This window comes from Rhinatrema bivittatum, chromosome 3 (assembly GCF_901001135.1).
Source record: "Rhinatrema bivittatum chromosome 3, aRhiBiv1.1, whole genome shotgun sequence".
NCBI classification, from domain to species: domain Eukaryota; kingdom Metazoa; phylum Chordata; class Amphibia; order Gymnophiona; family Rhinatrematidae; genus Rhinatrema; species Rhinatrema bivittatum.
In genome coordinates, this window is record NC_042617.1 from 252,236,468 (window position 1) to 252,258,345 (window position 21,878).

At 44.7% G+C, this 21,878-nt stretch overlaps 1 protein-coding gene across 2 annotated transcripts in view; it reads right to left on the bottom strand.

The window, feature by feature from the left end:
* Positions 1-21,878, bottom strand: part of KAT14 (lysine acetyltransferase 14) — a 97,358-nt gene that overhangs the window by 56,782 nt on the left and 18,698 nt on the right. Inside the window, exons 2-5 of one of the 2 annotated variants that reach the window (XM_029594469.1) lie at positions 15,825-15,943; positions 6,463-6,584; positions 4,691-4,872; positions 3,289-3,705 (exon numbers count right to left, since the gene is read on the bottom strand). In XM_029594469.1, the coding sequence (XP_029450329.1) occupies positions 3,289-3,705; positions 4,691-4,872; positions 6,463-6,584; positions 15,825-15,943 (840 nt within the window). Of the gene's footprint in view, positions 1-3,288; positions 3,709-4,690; positions 4,873-6,462; positions 6,585-15,824; positions 15,944-21,878 lie in introns of both variants that reach the window. The other variant, XM_029594468.1, reaches the window with a different exon arrangement.

The following is a 21,878-nucleotide window of genomic DNA, read 5'->3' on the forward strand; positions in this document are numbered from 1 at the left end:
GGACACCTGTTGGCTTCTGGTTCCGCCCTGCCGGTTGATGTAGGCCACCATCGTGGCGTTGTCCGACATCACTCTGACCGCTTTGTCTCAAAGTCTGTGGGCGAACCGCAGCCAGGCTAATCTGACTGCCCGTGCTTCTAGGCGGTTGATGTTCCACCCCGCCTCTTCTTTGTTCCACCGCCCTTGGGCGGTTAACTCTTCGCAGTGTGCTCCCCACCCGTGTAGACTGGCATCTGTGGTGAGCAGGGTCCAGGTTGGGGAGGATAGTCTTGATCCCCGGCTCATGTGGCTGATCTGTAGCCACCACCATAGCTGGGTCTGGACTCTGCCCGGTAGTGATAGACATACGGTGTAGTTCTGGGATCGTGGACTCCACCGTGATTGGAGTGAGCGTTGCAGGGGCCTCATGTGGGCCTGCACCCATGGCACCACTTCCAATGTGGATGCCATTAGACCGAGGACTTGCAGGTAATCCCATGCTGTGGGACAAGGGGCGCTCAGCAAGGTCTGGAGCCGGTCCCACAGCTTTGATCTCCTCGTGGGGGTCAGGCTGACTTTGTCTTCCTTGGTGTCGAATCGGACTCCTAGGTATTCCAGCGACTGCGAGGGCTGTAGGGGGCTCTTGTTTGTGTTGACTACCCATCCCAGGCTTTCCAGTAGAATTATGACTCTGCTGGTTGCTTGGTGGCTTTCCTCCGGTGATTTTGCTCTGATCAGCCAATCGACCAGGTAGGGCTGAAGGAGGATTCCTTCCTTCCTGAGTGTTGCTGCCAACCCTACTATCACCTTGGTGAACGTCGGGGGTGTCGTGGCTGACCCAAAGGGTAGTGCCCGGAAATGATAGTGACGATTCAGGACCTTGACGCTTAGGTAGTGCTGGTGTTCCTGATTAATCGGGATGTGTAAGTAGGCCTCCGACAGGTCCAGGGATGTGAGGAACTCTCCTGGCTGTATTGCATGTATGACCGATCGTAGGGTTTCCATGCAGAAGCGTGGGATCCTTAGGTGTCGGATGACCGGCTTGAGGTCCAGGATGGGCCTGAATGTACCCTCTTTCTTGGGTACGATAAAGTAAATGGAGTAATGTCCAGTGTATTTCCCGTGTAGGTACCGGAGTTATGGCCTCGGGGGCCAGAAGCCTGTTCAGTGTAACTTCCGCTGCCACCCTCTTGCGGGGGTCGTGGCAGGGGGATTCCATGAACTTGTCCGGAGGGGTTCGAAAGAAACCCAGGTGGTACCCCTCTCGGGTGATGGCTAGGACCCACTTGTCCGAAGTTATCTCGAGCCATCTGCAGTAGACTGGGGTTAATCTGTCCCCTATGACTACTTCCCCTGGATGGGTCGGCTGATTCTCATTGTGGGGTGCGGCCGGGGCATGTACCCGAGCTGGTTACTCTCTTGGCGTGCTTGTTCCGGAAGGGCTGGTTCCTGCCTGTAGGCGGGACGCTTGATAGTTGCTCTTGTGAGGGTTGAAGCACTGTGAACTTCTGCCCCTGGTGGACATGGGGAAGGGACGCTGGTTTCCCTTTGTCTTGTCTTCCAGCATACGCGGTAATGGGGAGTTGCCCCATTTGTTGGCCCATTTCTCTCCGCTGAACAGGAGGGATCCTTTGAAGGGTGTCCTCGTGAGGCTAGTTTTGGGGAAGGCGTCAGCGATCAGATTCAAAGCCAGAGCTGTCTGCTGGCTGCCACTGGGGACGAGACTCCTCTGGCCGCTGTGCGTCCTAGCTCGGAGGCCACGCCCGTGAGAGAAAGATAGTGCTGATTCAATGTCTTCTCCCGGGGTGTTATTCCTGTCTTGTGATAAGCAGGCACGTGTCACCACGGTGCAGCAGGCCGCAAACTGTAGGCCAGCGCTGCAACTTTGAATGAGTGCTTGAGTATGGCTTCCAGGCTCCGGTCATGAGTATCCTGAGCGCTGCTACTCCCTCCACTGTGATGGCAGTGCGCATAGTGATCTCGCAGGCCATGGCGTCCACTCTAGGCCACGCCAGGAGCTCCTTGGTTGCTGGGACCAGGGGGTACATGGCAGACAAGGCTCGACCCCCTTTGCATGAGGATTCCGGAGCGTTCCCCTCTAGGTCAATTAGCTGTTGCGCCGCCTGTGGGGGAGAGGGAGGTGGCGCGACATCTGGCGAAGGCCCTCCCGCCGGGGGTTTTTAGGTTCCCCCGAGGTGCTTTGGCCCGGGATAGCGAGCTCCTTTAGGCATCGGATATTAGGTCCGGGAGCTCATCCTTCGTGAGGAACCGTCTCATGTTCGGAGGCTCTGTCCCAGAGGGGAATTCCCCCCTTCCAGGGGTTCGAATTCTTCTTCAGAGGGGCCCGTGTCCCCGTAGGTGGGACTTCTGGACCGTGTGAACTTGTGCCTAGGCCTCAAGTGTCCTGGGGCATGAGGGTCCTCTGGTGTCGCATGTGTGTTACGCCCCGGGTTCCGGCTGCATTTTAACCAAGGCGTGAATCCCCTATCCACTATCTGCTTGTGATTTTACTACTCTGAATAATTTTGTGTCATCTGCAAATTTGATCACCTCACTTATTCCCCCTTTCCAGATCATTTATAAATATATTAAAAAGGACCAATCCAAGTACAGATCCCTGAGGCACTCCATTGTTTTAGTTCTCCACTGAGAAAACAGACTATTTTATCCTACTCTGTTTCCGGTCTTTTAAACAGTTTGCAATCTGCAAAAGTACACTGCCTCTTATCCATGACTTTTAAATTTTCTTAGAAGTCTCTCATGGGAGATTTTGTCAAAAGCCTTCTGAAAATCCAAATACACTACACCTACCAACTCACTTTTATTCAAGTTTATTAAACCCTTCAAAAAAATGTAGATTTATGAGGCAAGTCTTCCTTGGGTAAATCCATGTTGGCTGTGTCTCACCGAACTATTTTTATCTATACATTCTGTGATTTATTTCTTTATAATTGTTTCCATGATATTCCCCAGCACTAAAGCCAAGCTCACCAGTCTATAGCTTCCCGGATCACCCCATAGCTCTTTTTAAATATTGGTGTTACCGTGGCCGCCTTCCAGTCTTCGGGTTCAATGGACAATTTTAATGATAGGTTACAAATTGCTAGTAATAAATCTGCCCAGACAAAATATAGCCAGTGACTTGAGGCAGGGGGAGGAATTTAAGACATCAGGTTTGTGTGACTAATTCCAAAATGTAACCAGAAAAATTCTGTGAATATCAACCCTATATTTTACCCCTTTCTTTTGAAATGCATCTATGGTTATAGAAGGACATACAAAATATTATGGAAGAGAGTGGTCTCTCACCGTGAAATAAGGCCTGTGGTGGCATCACATCTGGGATGAGATCTGCTTCAGAGAGCAGGCTAGGAGTAGCTGAATGAGAAGCTGGCGTGCCTGGAGCAGAGAAGTCCAAAGAAGGAGAAGGAGAGGGGCTGGTCAAGGGAGTGCGGTCCGAGGAACTCATGGAGGAGAAGTCTATCACCTCTCCCCTCTCCAGGATCATGTCTGGCCGACGGACCCGGCTCATGAATTTCACTGGTGTTGACGACGTGCTGCGATCCAGGAAGCCGGCTGCCTCCTTCTGTGCTCGCCGGATGTCTTTGGCTTCCTGAGTGCGGGACCTCTTCTCTTTCAGCTCCATGGCAGATTCTACAGGGTTGCGGCTTGCTCGCTTCCTCAGTCCTTCCACTGTAATGATGGGATCCAAGGGTGGCTTGGTGGCTGCTACAAATAAAGGACAATCAATCACCTGAAGATGCACTACTCAGAGGCACTTCATAAGAACATGCCATGCTGGGTCAGACCAAGGGTCCATCAAGCCCAGCATCCTGTTTCCAACAGATGCCAAACCAGGCCATAAGAACCTGGCAAGTACCCAAAAACTAAGTCTATCCCATGTGTTTTTAGTTCCCTCAACCCATGTCCCTAATCTTACTTCTAGTGAATAATCACACAAGATGCAGCTTTAGAGAGCTGAGTGGGAAGTCGTCCTCATCACTCCCCGACCCCCTCTTTAAGCTGAACTCATTTGTGTCATTCCACAACCAGCTGAGTCAATCAGCCAGTATCCTCTTCCCACCGTGTCTAGAACTAGACCCCTCTGTGAATTGTGTCACCAGTGCCTGTCAGAAATACAGTAACCGGGACGTAACTGTGCAGGTTCAATCTGAAGCAACCTGCGGGGTGATTTTCTTCCCCCACACATCCCACTGCCTTCCCTCAACACCTTGCCCTGCAGATGACACACCATTGGGAAATAAAAATCAGAAGACACAGAATGAACATCAAGGACAAATGAATGAAAATACGTTTCGTTTGATAAGGACAGGGTACACAGATAAGCTGGGATCCAGGCAGAGAGAACATACCCATGAGCACAATTTAAATAATGGCAATATTCCAACTCTACCTTGCATTGGATAGTTCTTTACTAAAGTAACACTTTAAAAAGAAAGATTTGTGTTTCCCCAAGGCCTAACTAAAGTTTTTTTCTGGAACCTTTGGGGTGTCCCATCACACAGACTAGAGTTAAACTTGAGAGACTGCTGAATTGGTGCTGCTATTTTTCAGTCAGTAGTAACCAGATTAACAGTTGTGCAGTCTTTAATAATATACAGAGTTATTCTGAAGGGCTCATCTAGTCTTTTGGAGCTGCATGGACCCCCAGCCATCTGGCACCCTACACAGCTCAGACAGTGACTGATACCTTTGGCTTTCAGTGCAGACACAGAAAGCTTTTCTCCTTCAGGCTTCATGGTGGGAGGCTTGTTGTGGACGAGTTTCCACCATCCTGGCTCCCCAAACTCCTGAGCACCTGAGCGAAAAAACACGGGGCTACCCACAGAGAGGCAACCAGCTACAGTGCTCCACCAGGTAGATGTCTTTTTCCTACATTTAAAGAAAAATGAACAGTAAAAATGAGGTAACAAACAAGATTACAGCTCTCCCTAAAATAGCAGTCAAGATTCAGTTAGTTGCCTCCTTGCCCATTCTGTCTGGTCTTGAAAGTAAAACCAATGGAATGGTTTGTTCCACTTTCTGACAACTCCTGGTGTCCCTGCACTGGAGCATTATTTAAAAAAAAAAAAAAAAAGGCTGTTCTTCAGAGCCCTATTCCAGCCAAACTCGTTATATTGCAGTTTCTTGGGATTTTTTATTTTTTTTTATATTAAAGTCAACCCCAATTCCCACAGCAAGGTGAAAACTGCACAATTTGAAAAGTACTACAAAAGAAGAGCAGCAGGCAGAGAATCAGAGAAGCCAGGGTTCAAATCCTGCCAATGTTTGTGACCTTGATCAAGTCACATCTTTCATCCCCTTATTTACTAAGAATTTGCCCATAGACATACAATGGAAGAAAACCTTTAGTAAATAGGCCCCTTACATTGTAAGTCCACTGGGGATAGGGAAATATCTACCGTACCTTAAAGTAGCTCACCCTGAGCTACCAATGAAAAGGTGTGAGCTACACCTAGGAGAATTCTGCGCAACCACATATTACAGAATTTGTGCAGCATTCACCTCCAGTACAGAATTTACCTCCTCCTTTGCAACATTTTCACTGTTCTGGGGAGACTAGGAAGAGTCAAAGTGCGGCAATCATGAGAGGAGAAACTGGTACAGTCTTCCTGCACCGCAAGCCCACGAGAAAAGGAAGAGCCAGAGTATGGTGCTCATTGAAAAGAAAGAGCTGGTGCAGTCTTCTTCCTGCACTGTGGGGCTGTTACAAAGTGGGATGCATGGTACTTTATCGCCTTTGTGTCCTGCTGAAGCTCTGAGAACAGCGCTGAAGTGCAGGCACCACTCTGCAGTGCAAGGAGAGAGCTGTGCCAGAGTCACTGGTGGAGGCTAACATCTGAAAGACGAGCTGGCCGAGGGGAGAGAGTGTGCAGGAGAAGGGACATGGGGAGGGGAAGAGTGTGGAGGAGCAAGAGTAGAGTGTTTCATGGAATGTGGACTATTGTCTTATGTTTATGGCTTCTGGATTTCAGAATTGTCATTTGACCATCAGTGCACCCCCAAGAGCAGCTGCAGGCAGCACAATTTCTTTCAACTGTAGACATTTGTAGCTACAAATACAGACACCGTTGTATTGCCACAAGTATTGGCAGCTGCAAGAAGTCAGCACTGCCTGCAGCTTGGAGCCCCCTTAAACTCCATGGATTTCTACCGTTAAAATTATCTCCCCCACCCCAAAAAAACCAACCAAAAAAAACAGAAAACCTAGAAATGGTGCATTACTTTACTCCAGGGAGAATTCTGCATCAAAATCTTACATATCTTGCATTGTTGAATAGGCACATTTTTCTATTTTAACATTTAAATTACTACTCATAGAAAGTGCTTACACTATTATTTTGATAATATATTTTATGCTGAATTTAAAAATATTGTGCACAGAATTCTCCCAGGAATTAAATCTAAATACATATACTTTAGGTCTTTCATTATGATGTTTGGTGGACCTGGCACACCTACCTGTTCCCCAGTAAGAAAGTCCAGTGTTTTTCAATAAAAGAACAGATATCTTCTTTCCAGCGGAAGTAGCCTTGGCGTCCCATCCCTTCCAGGGAAAGGTTATACATTGCCAGCATAACAACCTATAACATAAGAGCAAACACTTAATCATAGTGAATGACAGCATATAAACAAAACAGTCCATCCAGTCTGCCCAGTAGAGATGCGTCCAATTACGTATATGCACACACAAAATCCATTATGCAACCCAAACATCAAACTTTATTTCTGAAAGACAGACAAGCGTATCGACGAGTGTTACTGTCTGAAGGCATGTACTGATGGTACCATTCCAGAGTCAAGCAGAGAACCGTACCAAAGAACAGGGGAGTTACGAAGGAGATGGTGGGACATTCAAAGGAAATGTAGGGCAGCTATGAGAAGGAACAATGAGCTGCCAGGATAGAGTAGAAATACAAAGGTGAAAAGTAAACAGCAACAATGGCCAGCAGCTCTCCTAACCACTTTAAAGGTGGCACTACTAACATAATGGGCCTGATATTCAGCACAATTCAGACAGCTAAATGGCACAGTTTGAATATCCAGTTGCTGTCAGCAACTGCCACTTGATCTACTAACTTTTTAACCAGCGAAAATGTTAGCTTGCTAAATGAGGATTGGGCACACTTATCCAGCTAACTTGGCTAAATAAACATGGATATTCAACATTATCTGGCTTAGGACCTGATTCACTAAGGGTTTTTCCCATAGACACAAAATGGGAGAAAGGTCTTAAGGAATCTGGCCCTTAGTTAGCTAGATAAGTGTAAAACTGCCATATGGTTGAAGTTAGCTGTGCCACTGAATATTTCAGTCAAGTTATCCAGACAAGTTTATCTGGCTTAGTGGCCAGATAGCAGCTGAATATTGGGCTCTTCATTTTTTTCTGGCTTTTAAAAGATAACACAATTGGCCATGAAAATGCAATTATTTTATTCCCATTTTTTCATTTTAGTTTTCATTTTATTTCCAAGGAAATATCTGTGTTTACATATTTGGAAAGCTCCTTCTTGGTTGTTCCTTCCATTATCTATTAAAAACAGAGAGAGGAGAGAGAAAGGATGTGGAAAAAGTAGAGTGCTAAATGGGACCTTCTCAGACAGGCATTACATCAGCACATAAACAGACAAATCAGAAGTATAGCCAGAGCTCAAGAAATTCAGAAATGACACAAGCAGCCAAGGATGGTGTTTCCATTTGGCAAAACAGGCACTCTCCTAGAATGCCAAAGGTTTGGAGGTGGCAAAATCGAATCAGTATGAGCAGAGCTGGTATTTGGGTAGGGTGCACCGTGGTGCCATAAGCTGAGGCACTGCCAGCAACCACCATCCCACAGTGGTGGATTCCATCCTGTCGAGGCCAAACAGAAGCCCAGGGTGGGGGAAGTACCATTGGGGTTGGGGGACGCTTTTCACCCAGGATGTCTTCTGCCCTGGAGCCAGCCCTGATGAGGCACAGAGACAACTATCCAATACTATTCTGGAGCCACCAATAGGAGGAATAATAGGAGTTCTCCAAAGAAAAGAGTCTTTTTTCTCTGGAGAACTCCTATTATCAAGTGTGACTCGACTAAGTACCTCTAAACTGAGACGGTGGATTTGCTGGCTCTCGTCTGAGAGCGATTGGTATTTTGAGAACAAACTCTCTACAGGGCCAAGACTTCCACACACCAAGGTCTTGCCAACCATCTCACTTTATCACTACTTATAAGAACATATATGTAGCTCTAAATACTGATCAAAGCAATTTGAGCCCCTTATGCAGCCAACTTGGCAAAACGTGGCCAGAGTCAGGCGTTTTATCCGTATATAATAATAAAAGTCTTTCCACGGCATAAGGTTGTCCTTTTGCTTTTTTTGCCTTGGCTATGTTGGACCACCTTCCGATTTGTTTCATTGGACCATAATAACCATTGGCATGCACTATTCGGATATAAGAAACTCCTGCTCCCAGTACAAGTTACTTTTACTGTACTCCATGTCCTAGTCTTGTGAGGGCTAGACTACTACAACTCTCTCCTCGGATTACAAGCTAATGCTCTCCGAGTGTTGCAGATAGAATTCTAGCTGCAAAATTCTAGACTTTCTAGCACATCTATCTGTGAGTATGTTACCCCTGTTTTATTGTAACTGCTATTTTCTTCTTCTATCACATGTTAATGTTTTTAAGTATTTATCTTTTTGTCACACCCTGTTAATTGTAAACCGGCATGATGCGACTCCCATCGCGAATGCCGGTATATAAGAAATTCAAATAAATAAATAAATAAATCACTTCAGGTTACCAATCGAGTGGCATATTTGGTATATAGGTTTCTCTCTGATAACTGTACACTACACTTCAGAAGTTATGATTCAGAGAAACTGAAAAATCTCAGTGAAATTGGAAGGGGTAACAGGGTAATTGGAATAGGTGCCTGGGTTAGAGTTTGTGTGTGAATGAGTGCCTGGGTGAGAGCTGGTGTGTAAACTAAAAAGAGCAGCAAATCACCTGGACCAGATGATACACCTCCCAGAGTGCTGAAAATTGAAAAATTAAATTGCAGACCTATTAGTATCTGTAAACTATCATTAAAATTAGCCTTAGTACCTAAAGGCTGGAGGATGGTCAACTTAACACCAGTTTTTAAAAATGGTTTCAGGAAAGATATAGGAAACTACAGAACGGTGAGAGCCTGACCTCAGTGCCAGGAAAATTGGTTGAAACTATTATAAAAAACAAAATTACTGAACATATAGACAGTTTAATGAGGCAAAGCCAACATGGATTTAACCAAGGGAAGTCTTGCCTCACAAATTTGCTACTTTTTTTTTTTAAGGCGTGAATAAACATACGGATAAAGGTAAGCCAGTTGATATTCTGTATTTGGATTTTCAGAAAGTGTTTGACAAAGTATCGCATGAGAGACTCTTAAAGAAATCTAATTCCAACTCCCTTAGAATCCTAAACTTAACTAGGAACTTAATAAAACTAAGATGAAGGAAGCAGTCCAGCAGCAAGAGGGGGGCTTTCCAGTCTTTTGCATTGAGTGTCACATGTATGATTTTTTTACCCACCGGTAAGAGATTGTATGTGTGCACTCTGTGCAAACAGCTCCTGGCTCTCAGAGAACTAGTCCGATCTCTGGAGACTAGAGTAGCAGACTTGGAGGAGCTGAGGGTGACAGAGGTACATTGATGAGACCTTCAGGGACATAGTAGCCAAGTTCCAAAGCCAGTCTTGGCAGCCCCAGTGCTCCCTTGGATCAGAAAGGTCTCCCAGTAGGAGAACATCACCCTGGTGTAGCAGGAAGGGATCCTGTAGGAAGGACCTGCTCTCCGGATGATGTATTGTCCTCTCGCACTGAAGACAAGTCTCCCAGGGCTACTGCCCAGGAGGGAAGGGTTATAGGCTGGCCATCATAGTTGGTGATTCAATTATTAGAAATTGTTGGTGATTCAATTATTAGAAATATGGAGACAAAATAGAATGGCTGAATTTAGCTATGCACCTCTATATACCAGTGCAGAATCTACGTTCATCTGGTAAAGCTTTGTTATCAATTCCTTCACCTAAACTTGCACACCTTAATTCTGTTCGAGACCGAGCATTGTCATTGGCTGGCCCAAAAATCTGGAACAACTTACCCACCGAGCTAAGATTGGAGTCACAGTTTAACACATTTAGGAAAAAGTTAAAAACATGGCTATTTGAGCAGGCCTTTTCTAATTAAGAGTCTTTCCTCTTACCCTTTCCTTCCCTTTATAGTTTTAGTGGAGAGATTTTATGGTAATAATGTTAGGTATTTTATAAATATTATTAGTGTTTTTTGATGTTTTAAGTGTTTAATATTTTTAAACTGTTTTAACTTTTAACATGTACACCAATATGATATCCTTTCTTGAATACCAGTATATAAAAGTGGCAAATAAATAAATAAGAAATGTAGATAGCAGGGTGGCTGGTGGACATGAGGACCACCTGATAACTTGCCTGCCTGGTGCGAAGGTGGCAGACCTCACACGTCACTTAGATAGGATTATAGACCGTGCTGGGGAGGAGCCGGCTGTCGTGGTACATGTGGGCACCAATGACAGGAAAATGTGGGGGAGAGGTTCTGGAAGCCAAATTTAGGATTTTAGGTAGAAAGCTGAAATCCAGAACCTCCAGGGTAGCATTCTCTGAAATGCTTCCTGTTCCACGTGCAGGTCCCCAGAGGCAGGCAGAGCTCCAGAGTTTCAATGTGTGGATGAGATGATGGTGAAGGGAAGAGAGATTCAGTTTTGTAAGAACTGGGGAAACTTTTCCAAAAGGATGGACTCCACCTTAACCAGAGTGGAACCAAGCTGCTGACACTAACTTTCAAAAAGGAGATAGAGCAGCTTTTAAACTAGAACAAGGGGGAAAGCCGACAGTCACTCAGCACTGCATGGTTCGGAGAAATGTATCCTTGAAGGATACTAATGAAACAGGAGAGTTAGGGCATCCCAGAGAGGTTTCAATAAAAGCAAACGTAGTCCATGTGTCTATATGTAAAAAATCACTGAAGCTAATGATTTCCAAATTATCCCTAACAACTGAAAGGCAGGATGTTAATACAAACAAAACACACATTTTGAAATGTCTATATGCCAATGCCAGAAGTCTAAGAAGTAAGATGGGAGAGTTAGAGTGTATAGCAGCAAATGATGAGATCGACATAATTGGCATCAGAGTCTTGGTGGAAGGAGGATAACCAATGGAACAGTGCTATATCAGGGTATAAATTATATTGCAATGATAGGATCAACTTGGTGGAGGTGTGGCACTTTATGTCCAGGAGGGTATAGAGATCATACAAGAGTCAGTAGAATTTATATGGGTAGAAATCCCATGTGTGTTGGGTAAGAGTATAGTGATAGGAGTAAACTACCGTCCACCTGAAGAAAATGGCCAAATGATGAAATGCTAAGAGAAAATCAGGGAAGCTAAACAATTTGGCAGTGCAATAATAATGGGAGATTTCAATTACCCCAATATTGACTGGGTAAATGTAACATCAGGACTTGCTAGAGACAAAGTTTCTGGATGTAATAAATGACTGCTTCATGGAACAATTGGTTCAGGAACCAACAAGAGAGGGAGCTATGCTGGGCATGCTCAGTGTGCCAAGTCAAAGTTCTAGAAACATGACAAAAGTTTTCCATTTCAGGGCTCATCTGATGTCACCCATGTGCGTGAGGCTGCCATCTTGCTTGTCCTCTGATAATATAAGATCTCTGGAAAGAATGGCCTCTTTCAAGAAAGTGGTCAAAAGCCACTTTTTCCTACAGGGCTTTGAGACAGTGCTCCTCAGATGTTTGCTGAAGGGAGCCCTCTATCTTTTGAAGCACAGCTTCCTTTTTTTGTATTTAAAGCCCGTTTGCTTTTAAATTATGTATATAACTTCTGTTCTCCACCTTGAACATTTTTGGTAATGAGTAGAACCTAAACTTTTTAAATAAATAAACAGAGAATATCATCAATACTACTTCACCAACAACTGGCATTGTCCTTCTGTGGATTAAGTATAGTATAGCAAATTTTGGTCTTCGGGAGGGGGTGCTTCAGTTATTCAGAGTGGCTGGAGAGACATAAGGGTGCAAGCAGAAATATGTTTAGAAAACTTAGGCACCAGTCAAAATGTTTAGGAGCCAAGGGAGAAGCATATTTTAATCCTTTTATTTTACTCTATTGTTTTGCTTTGTCCTTTTGAGTTTATTTTTGCTTATTCTGCATGTTTTGCTCAGTAATTTGCAGGAGGTGGGGAGGAGTTTGCTTTTGTTGGGGGTTTGGTTATTTTTAATAAATATTGCATTTTCAAACCTGTACTTTTATTTTGTACTTTCTCCCGGTCCCCCCCTTCTTCCTTGCAATGTCTTTGCGGTTATTTTTCTGTTATGATCTTCCATTCTTTCTATATTTTTTCTATCTTTTTCCATTTCCTTTTCTCTCAAATGTTTCTCTTTCTGCTCTTTCCTTTTCTTATGTCTTTACTTTGGTCTATACAGGGCAGGCGGAGTAAATAGCACACATGTAGAAAAAACAGTATAAATAATGTGTGGCACACAATGTCGACTGGTCAATACATATGAACAGACTATTCAAAAGGTGCAAATAATGATATATTTGCACCTGGCTCTTCAGGCAAGCATTCCAATTCCCAGAGTGTAACTAAGCACCTCCTCCTGTCTTTCAGATCCAACCATTGTAGGGTGTCACGAATAGCTTGACACTTAACTTCTTACACGTACTTGCTTATTCGCAATGCCTATTTAACATTTAACTATTTAAAATTGCCTACTTAACAGTCATTTAACAGAGGACATATTATATAACCGTTGCAGTCGATATACGCTACTAAAGTCCATTGTAAAAAGGGGAACACACACATACTATTCAAAACACAAACAAGGTTATTTATTATTTGTTAAATATTATTGATATTTCACTGTTCCTTGTAATAATGTTCATTGGTTGATTGTTATTGTTCAATGTTCTATGTAAAAAACCCTGGTCTAACCTCCCAGACCAGGGCAACCTTTTTGTTACTTGTAAACCGGATTGATTTGTATTGCATACAGGAATTCCGGTATATAAAAATTAAAAATAAATAAAATAAATATGGTATCAGAGCAAGGACCCCAACACGGCTGTGTTTTGCATCAGGGCTGCGTCAGGGGGACCGGAATTTTTATATCAATTACTGAAGCGTTTCAATGTAAAATGACCAAATAGCTGACTGTATACAATACAACTAAGGAGATGTTCAAACACAACTCTAAGTTCTGAGGTCAGTGTCACAACCAGGACCATACAGTGGATTCCAACATTGGAAAAACAGTGAGGTGGTTAAAGAACCTTTGCCACGGGTTGACAGAGAAAGAATCGCCACGGCACGAGATGGATTCTTTGCACAGCAGGGGATTTTTTTTAATTAGAAGGTATCAGCCCGAACTCGAGCAGTGACGAAATCTTAGTGATTTAATTGTTCAGGAGGGAGATCCTTACGAAGCTTCATGTAGGTAGTTGCCTCTTTTTATGGTCTGTGTGCATATCTTCTCTTCAGTCTCCTCCTTTTTTTTCCTTTTGTTTACATCCACTACCTTCTCATCCAAACTAATAGTTCCCACTTATTTTCATCTCCTTCTCCTCCTGAGATTCTTCTCCATCTTTTCCTCCTCCACTATCTTCTTCCTTCTTTAAGCCATGGGTGACTTCTCTCCTACATCTTAGTAAGATGGGCTTTGTCTTTAGCTCAACTCCCGAGGGCCAGTGGGATGGGCCCAGATATGGCAGCAGCTTCCTTTATTTCAGCCATGTGGCATCTCATGTCCAGAAGGATAAGCCCTGGTGACTGTTCTTTTCCTGAGACCCCGTGATAGCTCTGCTCAGATGGCTATGGCTTCTCCTTTCTTGTAGAACCATGGATCCGGCAGCAGATTGGTGGGATACTTTCTACTAGGCACAGCGACTCTTCCTCCTCTCTTTCTAGTAATACAACCAGGAGACAGCTGGAAACAGAGGAGACCCAGAGCAGGGTTTTAAAATCCAGAAACTCTGGCAAGTTCACAGATATATTTTGAAGGCAAAATCCACAAAATTTGGTTGCCTAGGCACTGACTGCACAAACCTTTACACCAATGGTGCTGAGGACTCGTACACCAACAGCATTGAGAGTCTATGCATCAACGATGCCAAGGATCTGTGTGCACTCATGAGTCTGTGTTGATAGCACCATGGGTTTCTGCACTGATGGTCCCAGTGCATCAAGAGTTTCTGCACTGATGGTGCCACAAGCCTCATGAAGGGGACAAGGCTCACAAATATGTCTGCTCTAGTACCAGGCACTTCTGTGCCTTGCTCCACTTCAAAGCTACGGCGAATACAGAGTCTGATGCCGTAAGTGAGGATGTCCTGCTTGAGGAGCTTCTGCTTGACTCCGCATGGAAGGAACCAGAGGATCATCCACTCTGGAAAGAAGACTGGCTGAACCTTTTCACTGACTTATGGAACTCTGCCATTTTCCAAGCCCAGTTCCACTGGTTTCTTGGTGACATCCAGCCACAGTTGTTGCAGTTTACAGTCGTGGTGCCGAACCAGGTATTTGTAGCAGATGACATGGACATCTACAGCCAGACAATCCTTGAAGCCACTGAACATGGCCTTCTTGAAACTGGATACCTCTTTTATAAGATGTTTTTTTTCCTTTTTATTTGAACACTAAAGTGTTTGATGAGATGCTGAGGCAACAAGGCAAAAAAAAAAGCTGTAAGGCAGACAAAGTGAGAAAGAGTTCATACCTGTGCAGAAGTGCATTAAAAACAAAAAATAATGAGGGGCTCATACAGCAGTGCACGTAAAGAAACTCACACGCATGCTCTGAGCTAGAGATGGGTCTGTTTGGTGCCATCAGATGATGCCCTGCTTGTTGATCGAGAATTAGAGTTGCTTAGGGCAATTATTTCAGGATGGCTGTGCTCCACAGACGACCTCATCTATCGCTCTAGCAGAGCATGGCTGCTAGCATGCACCTTGAGGAAACTTGAAATTTTTTGAAATCTTGAACATCGAGTCATGGAAAAATATTTATCATGTAACAGGCTCCCCAACTTGATGTCTCATGCTTTTAAAACTCACATCAATCCCTCGGCTTCCAAAATAACATGAGGTTGAAAGTACAAATAAAACACTACACAAGGGCCAATTTTTAAAGCCCGGTGCACGCAAATACCGGGAGATACGTGCATGGCTGGACTGTGTGCACTCAGAGTATTTTTGAAACGGCCCGGCATGTGCATATCTCCCAGTAAGTGCCGAAGTGCTAGGGTCTGTGAAAGGGGCCCGCTGGCACAGCGGCTATTAGGCTTTGTCCCGGGGAAGCACTTGCCAGTAGCCGGCTGGCACGCGGAACGTACGTGACCTCCGAAGAGGAAGTAATAAAACAAAAAATGTTGAATAGTTGGGGGGGGGGTTAGGGGTTGGGGAGGAGAGGAGAGGGGAAAAAGGAAGGAAGAGTACATAGGGTGATAGAGAACTGGGAATGGTCCGATTGTGTCGCTGCACTTTTTTTTTTTTTTTTTTAAGACAATCCCCCCCTTGTGCACGAGTCGCCCACACATGAGCGCACCAATATAAAAATCAGGCATGCATGTGAACGCAGGTATCGTATTTTATAACATGTACACGGAGACACGCCCATTTTTATTTTTTTTTAAACTGGTACTTGCGTTCTTTGAAAATCTACAACTGCATGCACAAATTTATTTTCTGCCACTCTGTCCTCTGCCTTCTAACACTTCAGACATGAGAGCATTTTAACTTACTTGCTGCCAAGTGAGTCTCAGCCGGTCAAACTGCTCCTTTCTCTCCTCTGAGCAATCAGAGCATGTGAACCTGAAAAAGTTGTCCCCCTTAAGGTAGCTGGGTGGATCTCTCAGCTGGCCTAAAACAAAAAGAGCACAAGAGGCATATGAAGGAGTCAGCTAATGGTTAGAGCAGCAGGCTACAAACCAGGGAAACCAAGGTTCAAATCCCACTGCCACTCCTTGTGAGCTTGGGCAAGTCACTTTACTCTCCTGCGCCTCAGGTACAAACAGATTATAAACCCTCTGGGGACAGGGAAATACCAACAGTTTCTGAATGGAATCCACTCTGAAAAGTGGAATATAAAATAAATACTGAATTCAACACAGGTAAGTACAGCAGGCTACATGCAAGCAACTGTTGAAAGCTTTAGCAGATCTGTTTTCTAGCCTTATAGCTTTTCAGAAAGGACTACTAGCAATCCTAAGAACACGGTCAATAAATAAAATATACGGGAATATTTTTCACTTTACCTGTTTTCTCCCAATGCAAAGAACACAAAAGATAAGCTGCAGAAAGCTCCTGTGGAATAACGTTTTCCATATTATTCAGCTGATGCATTCAAGTGCATTCTTTCAGCTACTTGACTGCAGGCCTTCCCATGTTACATTTGCTCATTTGTTGGTTTTGTAGAGCAAGGCAAGTACTTGGGAGACTTGCTGGTCATGTGATTTTACTTTAGCTAAAAGCCGATGGATGCTAGGAAGCAACATATACAGGTCGATCCAGTAACGTGCAGTTAAAGATTGCCTGTCTGTAACGTGCTGGGAGCGCACAATACAGACGAGTAAGGCCATCCAGCCATACAGTCTCCAGTTTCACGCGTCCTTAGCGCTTCCTAAAATAAACACCTAACCCTTTCCGCACCCAGCATGTAAATGAACGAAAAAGCTGTATAATGAAGGAATTAGCTATTCCCCTCCGATACTGTAACGGGCGCTGATATTATCTCCTTAGGAACGCGCTGTTTTGCTGCGGCCTTAACCTGTTAGTTTACCGCCTCCCCCTAGTAGGAGTTAGGACTGTGTAACAAATCCATCGACACCGCTTAAGATACTCAAACACAATAAAACAATAAGCCTGGCACCTTCCTTGATGTAGTACGTCCCGGATGCCCCCCCCCCCCAGCGCGCCCGCCACTACCCCTTTCATCAGCTGCATCCACCCATTATGCCCCTCACGGGCATGTCCCGCTTCACAGAGCGCTCCCACTCAAATCCGTTCATGGGTATATACCCTTTCGCCCCCCTCACAGCGCCATGCTACCACTGCGACCCGGAGGAGGTGAGGCACAGCGGCGAAGACAGACGGGAGAGGAGAAAAAGCAGAGCCGAGCAAAGCAAAAGCGTGCAGCAAGCCGGCGAAATAGACCTGCGAGCAGAGGCAATAGCAGCGGTTCGGTAAGCCTGGCACCCTCCTTGATGTAGTACGTCCCGGATGCCCCCCCCCCCAGCGCGCCCGCCACTACCCCTTTCATCAGCTGCATCAACTGCGACCCGGCAGTCCCGTGAGGCCTACAAAAAAAAAAAATCCCCGGCTCCCGCGCCCCCGCACTGGCCCGCCGACTCTACCCCCCCCCCCCTCCCCTCTCTTCCCGATCGGGCAGATAGGCGGCGGCGACGAAAACCAAAGCAATTTTTTTTTTTTTCAAAAAGCAACATCACACATTGCATAAAATAATTTCTCCAGCCTTAAAGCGACTTACTTTTGGGATCTGTCAAGATCCCAAAAGTAAGTCGCAAAAGTAACTTACTTTTCTGAAGCCATCAGGAACATGATCTTAGCTCCTCCGGACGAAGACGAAGATGGCCGCCTGCACGGGGAAAGCGTGCAATTGGCCGCTGAAGACGTTACCTCACGTCTTCAGCGGCCAATTGCACGCTTTCCCCCGTGCAGGCGGCCATCTTCGTCTTGAGCTACGATCGTGATGGCTTCTGAAAAGTAAGTTACTTTTGCGACTTACTTGACAGATCCCAAAAGTAAGTCGCTTTAAGGCTGGAGAAATTATTTTATGCAATGTGTGATGTTGCTTTTTGAAAAAAAAAAAATTGCTTTGGTTTTCGTCGCCGCCGCCTCCTTGCCCGATCGGGAGGAGGGGGGGGGGGGGTAGAGTCAGCGGGCCAGTGCGGGGGCGCGGGAGCCGGGGATTTTTTTTTTTTTTTGTAGGCCTCACGGGACTGCCGGGTCGCAGTGGATGCAGCTGATGAAAGGGGTAGTGGCGGGCGCGCTGGGGAGGGGGGGGCATCCGGGACGTACTACATCAAGGAGGGTGCCAGGCTTACCGAACCGCTGCTATTGCCTCTGCTCGCAGGTCTATTTCGCCGGCTTGCTGCACGCTTTCGCTTTGCTCGGCTCTGCTTTTTCTCCTCTCCCGTCTGTCTTCGCCGCTGTGCCTCACCTCCTCCCGGAGCAAGGCTGCTTTCGCGCCCTGCTCCGGGAGGAGAGACACAGCGACGAAGCAACAAAGACTTTTCGTGTTTTTTTACACTTCCTGGTTCCTGTCATTCCAAATGCCATTTGAAATGACATTTGAAATGACAGGTACCGTCGCACCCTGGTTACTGTATAGGCGCTGTATTAAGCGCCTATACAGTAAAATGGGTTACGCGGCCATAACCCTTCCCTACCGCTTTAAAGCCGCGGCATGCATTTGCATGCGATTAGAGGAGAGTATCGGGGAGTTAGTGAAGAGAACTGTGGGTGCGGGGAGGAAGGGTGCGCCTGACACTGCCGCACTGTTTCTACCGCGGCCTTACTGGATCGACCTGATAGTTTGCTGAAAATTTCCTTCCTTTGTGGGTAAAAGCAATCTCAATGCTTCTCAGCTCAGGGCTTTTAGCTGCACCAGAAAAGGGGTCAAAACCTGTCACAATGCAAGGGGATTTCATTTTCCTTCATGGTACCAACTTTGCAGTGGCCCTGAATTTACAAAAGGGAACCTCCATGGGGAATTTCCTTTTCAAAATGTGCTTGCAGGCACAGAGATACAAAGCAACCTGTAGGGTTTCAAAATTGTCCCATTAGTGCATAGACAGCGCCTCATTCTCCCAACCACCACTACCCAAAGCCTATGTATTAATGCTTTGGAAGTAGTACCTCAAGATTTATCTTTTCTCTCTTACCCACATGTGTGTGCTTCTAAAGAGTGACCTAGATCCTCCTACTGACACTAGTCTGCAGCAGTGTGGACTGCCTTAGGCTCTTCCACAAAGTGTTAATGGAAAGCCATGCTTTAGTGTCAACACAAGACATTGATCTCGACAATGGGAAGATTTAAATCTAGTATTGCAGAAAAGATGAGGGCAGCGGCATCAGTCTGTCATGCTTTCCAGGACCGAGATCAGTAGCCATGTTGCTCTGTTTAACAGAAAATTTTACCAAAACAAATATACATAAAGGATTCTGAGCCATGGTTAAGGCATACTTCTTTGGAAGCAGCTGGGATACCCAACATGTACCAATTCATGTACAGGGCATGAGATACTTAGGGATTCTTCAAGAATAGTTTGGCATGCTTTTTTCCCCCCTTGGAATTTGCTTCAGTATTTAATTTTGCCCTGCAATTTTGGTTTTGGAAGCTGCATACTGTGTGTTTTGAATAAATTTTCAGGCAGTCAGTCATCTCTCATGCTGAACAGATAAAGTATCCAACTGTTAGGAGATGGCCCTGAAACAAACATTCAGAGAAACTGACCTAAATCAGATACACAATCAGGTCGCATTTTCCAGTCTATGCAAATTAACCTTTGTTCTTAGACTAAAGGTATGCCAATATGCCTATAAAGACTAATTGCAGATATCTTGAAATCCAGGCCTTTTTGAGCCCTCAGGGACTAGGGCTGTGCACCACTGTGCTAAAAATCCTCAGAAATGTTTTTATGAAAATCTTTTGCAATTTCATAGAGTCCCAGGTATTTCTACTAATGTAAATGACAGCTCAAAAAAAAAATGCTGGACCTGAAATCCTAGAACTCATATTTTCTTCTATAAAAGAGACAGGTGTGCCATCTAGAAAGCTGCCAGCTCACACCCTCTCTTTATTCCTGCAGAGGAAAAGACCTGAAGATCTGTGGCTAAGAGAAATGCTGGAGTGTTCAAAGTAGATTCTGGCCCCTGGACTGTAGGGCTAAAGTGAGGAAAGAACCAGGTTTATAGTCTGCTGAAGCCTGGCTATTTGGAATGGACTTGCTGTCCTAAGGAAAACTTGTGAAAGAGGTAGGCGTGAGATCGGAGCAAGAAAACATCATTAAAGACGTCACAACAGCAGCAAACTGAAAACAACTTCACCGAGGATCCATTTTACACTGTGACTTTTTTTTTCCTAGTAAAGGGAAAAAAAAAACCTATAACAAATTAAATCCTAACAAAGTGAATAAAGGCTAAAAACTCGGCAACAGCTGCACATGCAATCACTACTATGAATGCACCATCATTTGCGAGAGGAAAGTGGGAGAGATATTGGGCAGTAAAGTTCCTTCCTGGGAGTGACTTCTCCCGAGCCATATCAAAGATGGAACTGAGCAGGGCTTTGGACTAAGAATAAAGAGCTCTCTGCTATCACGGACACAAAGTAATATAATGACCACCCCTATTCAAAATGATGGCATGGGAGCTGTGTATGTCTAAATGCAAATCTGAAGGGATATCATTCAAAAATCTTCCTGGGAACAGTTTTCAAATTGGTCGCTTTGGTGCAAAGTACTCAAATTATCTGTAGATTTTGCACCGAATTTCAAAAGGAAAGAATGTATGTATTTTCCCCTTTGAAAAAAGAAAATCAAGTGCAGATAATTTTTGCACCTTTTAGTATAGGTAAAGTTTTGCTAGAAAAGAACACATGGACTTAAAAATACAGTCCATGTGGGTTACTTTCTGAACTAGACCCCAGAAACCTCACCCCTCTTAATCTGGCAAGAAGTGCACACGCCATGGAATGTCCACTACTTCCTGTCAGACTGAGGTAGAGCAATTTCCAGCCAATTTACTTGGGTAAATCACCTTGAAAATTACCTAAGAGCATAAGAAATGCCATACTGGGTCAGTCCACATGTCCACTAAGCCCAGCATCCTATCTCTGACAGTAGGCACAAGTACCCAGCAGGATCCAAAGAATAGATCCAACCCTTCTTGCTCATGAACAGGATAAGCAGTAGCTTTCTAAAGTCTACATGGCTGATAGAGGCTTATGGACCTTTCCTCCAAGAAATTGTCCAGGCCCTTCCTTAAAGCCAGCTATGCTACTTTTCATTACATCCTCTGGCAACAAATTCCACTTTAATTGAACGCTGAGTGAAAACATGCTCTCTGATGAATTATAAACATGCTACCTATTAGCTTCATGAAGGGTTCCCCTAGTCCTAGTACTATTGCAAAGGGTAAATACCATTCCCTATTTACCTGATCTACTCCTCATGATTCTATAGACCTCATTCATATCTCTTCTTAGCCATCTCATTTCCCCTTTATCCATTCTATCCCCTTTATTATTTTGGTTACCCGTCTCTGTATCTTTTCTAGTATTCAAAATCCTCTTGCAATTGGCTTGTGATTTAACTACATTGAATAAATGTGTCATCTGAAAATGTGATCACCTCACTCTTTGCTCCCTTTCCAGACTATTTATAAATACATTAAAAAGCACCAGTCTAAGTAGAGATCCCTGGGGCATGCCACTATTTTGCATTGAGAAAAAATGACCAGCACATCCTCCTACTCAAGTTCCTTTTAGCCAGTTACCAATGCACAACAGGACATTGCCTCCTATCCCACAACTCATTTCGTAATGAGTCTCATGAGCTAGGTTGTCAAATGCCTTTTGAAAATTCAGATACACTAAGTCAGCTGACTCATCCTTGTCCACTTTTTCTTTAGCCCTTCAAAAGTTTGGGGGGTTTTTGGTTTTTTTTTTTACCGATTTGCAAGACAAGACCTCCCTTTCCTAAATCCTTTTAGGCTCCACCTCTATTAATTCTATCTATCCACATGGCCTTTAATTTTGTTCTTCAGAGCATCAC